Raw genomic sequence first — 6322 nt, 5'->3', positions numbered from 1 at the left:
CCCCATCTTTCAGTTGCCCATATCCACCCACTCAAAAATCACTCACCCATCAACTCTCTCCTAAATCCTCCCTCCCTCCCCCTCCATCCCTCCCTCCCTCCCTCCCTCCCCCCATTCCACCGAGCTCATTTTTAACCCTTTGTTCCCTCCTCCACCACCGCCACCACCGCCCCGGGGCGTTGTCTCAGCTGCGTGGCGTGGCGGTGCGTATCAGACGCAGCAGGCGGCGTTTACATTATGTGGTGATGATGAATCTCCGGCCTCTCCTTGTGGTTCTTCTTCCTGCTCCTGGGAACCGAGTGAACGGAGGAGACGTGTTCACCTTTTAGAAGCGTCCCACTGACTCCACTCCTGTGAGCTTTAGTTTGATTGTTTATTTTGTTTATTTTTCTATTTATTTCTGGGCTTTTCTGTATTTTTTTTATCATCCATCCCAATTTAGTCGTTATGCCAATTCCCTTCCTGGTCGTTGCGCGCATTGCCCCGCTGTCGGCCTGGGGAGGGTGTGTAGAACTACCACATGCCTCCTCCGATACATGTGGAGTCAGCCAGGCGCTTCTTTTCACCCGACAGCGAGGAGTTTCACCTGAGGGGAACGTAACACGTGCGGAGGTTCACGCTATTTCTCCCAGATCCCCTCCCTGCCGAACAGGCGCCCCGACCGACCAGTAGGAGTCGCAGTTTACAACGACCAGGACACATAACCCCACCGGCTTCCCACACTGGCCAATTGTGTTAGTAGTAGGGACGACTGACCAAGCCGGAGGTACCGCGGCGCTGACAGCTGGATTCGATCCCAGAGTCTCTGCGGTGGTAGGCGAGTGCTTAGTCCACTGCGCTACCCAGCCACACCCGATCAGTTAATCTTGAGTCAATTCATCTAAATGAAAGAAAGCCTTTGAGTTTTTCCAGTTTTTAAGGGTTTTCTTTCGACAGGGGCTCGTGGAGGTAGAGCAGTCGTCTGGTAATCCGGAGGTTCACGGTTTCGGTTCAGCGTGTCGTCGAAGTGTCCTTGAGCAAGACACTTGATAATAACCCCCTAACTGCTCCCGATGAGCAGGTCGGCACCTTGCGTGGTCGCCTCCGCCGTCGGTGTGTGAGTGAATGAGTGAATGTGAGGAACAAATTGTAAAGCGCTTTGGATAAAAGCACCATTTACCGTTTCCCTCTCAGATTGAGCTCCCTGAGACTCCCGGCTCCCAAGCAATGTCACGTGTGGCCCTTGCGTGGGTTTAATACATGCGGTTCCTGTGTATCTTCTTTTTTTTTTTTTTTATATATATTTTTGCACAAATCTTACAAATATTCAAAGATATCTTTCAACAGCATAATATGCAAATTCCAAGATTTTTTTTCTTTTTCTTTTTCGTATAGACATATAAAACATACAAAATACTTATACAGACATACCAAAAAAATTATAGAAAATACTTACAAAAAAAAAACATTACTATGTGCATATATAACCAAGATGCATATACGTTAATGCATATACATACATAATACAATATAAAGTATAGGTACCATCAGGTCAGATCCCATTTTTCACCTTCATCATTGATAATACTGAAACCCCACCTTAATCATTCATCCCCAGACCGTTCAGTCAGGTGTAGAAAACGGTCCCATACCTCAGCGAAGATATCCTCTCTTCCTGCGACTCTATATGTCACCCTTTCATATGATGCTGTCCGGAACATTAGTTCCATCCATTCTTTTCCTGTGTATCTTCTATAGTCTAAAGGCTACTTTGATCATGTAGTTAGTTTGTCTCCCTGGTGCAGCAGGCATCACTGCTTCTCTCCATCCCAGAGCTGATTACTGAGGAGAGAGATGGAAGTAAAACGAGCGGCACTGCTCATTTCAGGGAACTGGATCGGAAGATGATGTTAGATTATATATTTGAGAGAGTTCACGCGCCACACCTGTTCAGACGAGCACCGGTGCTGCTCAGATAAGGACCATATGTAGCCGGTGTGATCTTGTCTGCGTTGTGTTTTAGTCGATTCGACCCCTGTTAAGGGATCGCCCTGAGTGGGAGTTGAACCCCGACGCCCGCGTCACGGGCGGCATCACAGACCACTAAGCAAGAAGTGAATTCACTTCTTGCTTCCGGGTCTGGATGCCTCTGGGGAGTGAGTTTTACTTGCAGTACCGCTTACCATCCACAGCCACGTCACTACTTGTACCCGTGACTGTGGATATACTGCGGTACCTCCGTTACACATACATTCTTCAAAAAGGAAGGTGTTGGAGTGACGGATCATCTTTAGAAAGATATTTAATTGGATAATGCCAAGATAAATCACTAACGTTTCAACACAAACATGTCTCTTCACACTTCTTCACTCTGAAGAGACGTTTGTGTTGAAACGTTAGTGATTTTTCTTGGCATATCCAATTAAATATCTTTCTAAAGATGATCCGTCACTCCGACACCTTCCTTTTTTGAAGAATGTATGGTCCTTATGATCTGAGCAGCACCGGTGCTCGTCTGAACAGGTGTGGCGCGTGAACTCTCTCAAATATATAATCTAACATCATCTTCCGATCCAGTTCCCTGAAATGAGCAGCACCGCTCGTTTTTACTTCCATCTCTCTCCTCAGTAATCAACGTGTCGAAGTGTCCTTGAGCAAGACACTCGATAAGCCCCTAACTGCTCCCGATGAGCAGGTTGGCACCTTGCGTGGTCGGCCTCCGGCCTCGGTGTGTGAGTGTGTGAGTGAACGGGTCAAATGTGAGGAACAACAAATAAAGCCCTTTGGATAAAAGCACTATATAAAATGCACCATTTACCAGGCTGCCTCTGATACTCTGTTATCCTCTCCATTCTCCTTAGTCCACATTCACTCCATCTACAGTAAATCCTCACTGCCACCTATGTTATCCAACTATACTGACAGGGTGTCTTTGTGTCTCATTATCACATTGTCACTGTCCTGCTCTCATTCCGTCTGTCTGTCTGGCTCTCTGTCTGGTTGGCTGCTGGTGACGGACTCCTCTCTGTCTGGTTGGCTGCTGGTGACGGACTCCTCTCTGTCTGGTTGGCCGCTGGTGACGGACTCCTCTCTGTCTGGTTGGCTGCTGGTGACGGACTCTACCTGTCTGTCACATCAGTCCACTGAATAGCTGAGCCGGCTTTGTTTATTCTCTCTATCACAGTCTCTCTTTGTCTGTCTCCGCTCCCACTCTCGCTCTGTCCCTCATTATTGAGTCTGTCTCTCTGTCTGTCTGTCTGTCTGTCTGTCTGTCTGTCTGTCTGTCTGTCTGTCTGTCTGTCTGTCTGTCTGTCTGTCTGTCTGTCTGTCTGTCTGTCTGTCTGTCTGTCTGTCTGTCTGTCTGTCTGTCTGTCTGTCTGTCTGTCTGTCTGTCTGTCTGTCTGTCTTATCTATTCTTGTCCTCTCTTTTACTGTGTCTGTCTATTTTGAAAAGGCAAGTTTATCCACAGCCTTAAATCCTGTTTACAGAGAAATCAGAAACGGTAGAGCTTTTGAGAGGCCATGTACCGGTCCCAACACACTCTGTGTTACACACACACACACACACGCGCACACACACACACACACACACACACACACGCGCGCACGCGCACACGCACGCGCACACGCACACGCACACGCACACACACATATTCTATTCTATCTACTTTCTCACTCAGTGCCTCTTACTAAACACACAACAGTGGACGTTTAGCAGCCAGTGGCTAGACGAGGTAATTTCCTGTCCAAGTCGGAGGGGGCAACTGGGAGGGGGGGGGGGGGGGGGGGGGGGGGGGGGACGGACATATAGACTTGGGAGATGAAAGAACAAAAGGGTCACGTTGATTTTACTGACTGCTGAGAGGGGGGGGGGGGGGGGCACCAGGGTGAGGAGGGATGGTGAGACTGGGCGATGTGGCCGAAATTATCATATTTTCTATATAATATTTTATTTAGTATGAACGTGTGTAACTGTATACCAACTATATGACTATACGATATTGACCATATTAGGGTGGAAAGGAATCCCAAAGGAATGCCAACCTGAGCATGACATGAGAGCAAAATGGCCGCCGTGTGAATATGGTCAATAACGGCATTTGTTTTTTTCCAGCTCCCCAACTCTTTGCCTCTTTCTCTACTATTTATTGTGTCTCTTTCTTTCCTTGCCTTTGATTGATTTTAGCGACGTAAGTGCTTGTATGTAGTTTTCTTTGCTATTGTAAATAACTAACAGCTAGACGTTAGTTTCCAGTTAGGACTCGTCTACTTAGAACAATGGAGGTCGCCAACAACAACAACAATGCCGGCAGGACTGTTTATACACACACGATACGCTCCTCGGTTTCAGAGACTGAGTTGTAGCCCGGCAGAAGAACCTCCCTGTCGAGATTAAGACTCCCAGAGGGAGATGGGAGCAGGCAGGACCGTGAAGGAGAAGGAGTCTTACCCTAGACAAGGACACTGTTTTCATGGGAAACGTCCATTCAATCGTAAATGGTTTATTTATATGGCGCTTTTATCCAAAAAACGCTTTATACTTTTTTGTTCCTCACATTCACCTATGCAACCATGCAAGGTGCCAACCTGCACATCGGGAGCATTGATTGATTGATTGATTGATTGAAAACTTTAATTAACAGATTGCAGAATGGGTACAGTATAAGTACAGCTCTTAGGGGTTAAGTATCTTTGCTCAACGATATTTCGACGTGCTGTCCGGGAAGAGCTTGAATCGAACCGGGAACCTTCCGATTACCAGACGAACGCTCAGCTCTACCTCCTGAGCCACTGTTGCCCCTGTTCACTGGTGTTCACGGGCCAACAAGACAAAACAGACAAGCTCTCTGTCCTCGTGAAGAACCAACGGGAGTGCGGTTGAAGCTAGCTTGTTGTGCTTCACAGAGTTTTGGCTGAACAACAACATTCCGGACGGCACCATCGAACGGGACGGCTTCACGGTGGAATAAGCAAAGTGACAGGAATAAGCAAAGCGGCAAAAAGGAAACGGCGGAGGGCTAGCTGTCTTTGTTAACGCCAGTTGGTGTCATACATGGTCACATCATGGTTAAAGAGCGCCTCTGTTTCCCCAGACGTTGAACTGTTGGCTCTGAGTATGACACCGACCATACTACCTACCAGGCAGGGGAGCTAACGCATGTCCTCACCGTCGCTGTTTACATCCCACCGGGCGCAGTGGTGACACAGGGCGAGTGACGTCATCCACTCCGCGGGACTACAGACAAAACACCCCGGACGCACTCGTCCCCGTCAACGGGGACCTCAACCACATCAAGCTGGGCAGGGCCGTGACCAACTTCACAGAGTACGTGAAATGCAAAACAACAAAACACTCTGGACCTGCTGTATGCTAATGTCAAAGAGGCATACAGCTCCACTGCCCTATCCTCGCTTGGGAGGGGGGGGGGGGGGGGATCTCAACCTCATCCGACTCGGATCAACATACCAGTCCCTCATCGAGAGAAAGTCAGCTATCACCAGGTCTATTCCACAATGGTCTGCTGAGGTTGACGAGGAGCTGAGGGAGTGCTTCAGCACAACTGACCTGCTGGGACCTGTTCGAGAGCAGACACGATGGGGATGATGATAACTGACCTGGGACCTGTTCGAGAGCAGACACGATGGGGATGATGATAACTGACCTGGGACCTGTTCGAGAGCAGACACAATGGGGATGATATAACTGACCTGGGACCTGTTCGAGAGCAGACACGATGGGGATGATGATAACTGACCTGGGACCTGTTTCGACATGGGGATGATATCGACAGACTCTCCCACTGCATCACGGATCACATTAAAAGGTTCTGCGAGGGAAGCAGAGTACGCTGCTTCCCCAACAACAACAGACGCTGCATCAACAAGGACATAAAAGACCTCCTGAAGAGGCGAAAGAGGGCCTTTATGGGCACAGGGAGGGGGGCGGGGCTGCCTTTATGGGCACATGGAGGGGGGGGGGGGGGCTGCCTTTATGGGCACATGGAGGGGGGCGGGGCTGCCTTTATGGGCACATGGAGGGGGGCGGGGCTGCCTTTATGGGCACATGGAGGGGGGCGGGGCTGCCTTTATGGGCTCACATGGAGGGGGGCGGGGCTGCCTTTATGGGCTCACATGGAGGGGGGCGGGGCTGCCTTTATGGGCTCACATGGAGGGGGGCGAGGTCGTCTAGAAGGACCCCAGAAAGATCTAAGAGCAGCCAAGCACAGCTATAAAGACAAACTAGGGGGAAAGCAACGAGGTTAGGGAGGGAGGGGGGGGGGGGGGCGGGTGCTCAAGAAAATAACAGGCTTCAAGCAGCACGGCATCGAGGAGGAGGAGGAGG

General features: G+C 49.5%; 1 protein-coding gene across 1 annotated transcript in view; it reads right to left on the bottom strand.

Moving 5' to 3' along the window:
* Window positions 1-5754, bottom strand: part of LOC311226102 (uncharacterized protein) — a gene marked incomplete at both ends in the record, with an annotated part of 28474 nt that extends 22720 nt beyond the window's left edge. Inside the window, 2 exons of the mRNA XM_084311477.1 lie at window positions 5596-5649; window positions 5736-5754. Coding sequence (XP_084167603.1) covers window positions 5596-5649; window positions 5736-5754 — 73 coding nt within the window. The remainder of the gene's footprint in view (window positions 1-5595; window positions 5650-5735) is intronic.
* Window positions 5755-6322: the final 568 nt, after the last annotated feature.

Source organism: Notolepis coatsorum (assembly GCF_963971535.1).
Source record: "Notolepis coatsorum genome assembly, chromosome: 1".
In the NCBI taxonomy this organism is placed as follows: domain Eukaryota; kingdom Metazoa; phylum Chordata; class Actinopteri; order Aulopiformes; family Paralepididae; genus Notolepis; species Notolepis coatsorum.
Note: the sequence above shows the minus strand (reverse complement) of the source record. Positions and strands in the feature narration are given on the sequence as shown.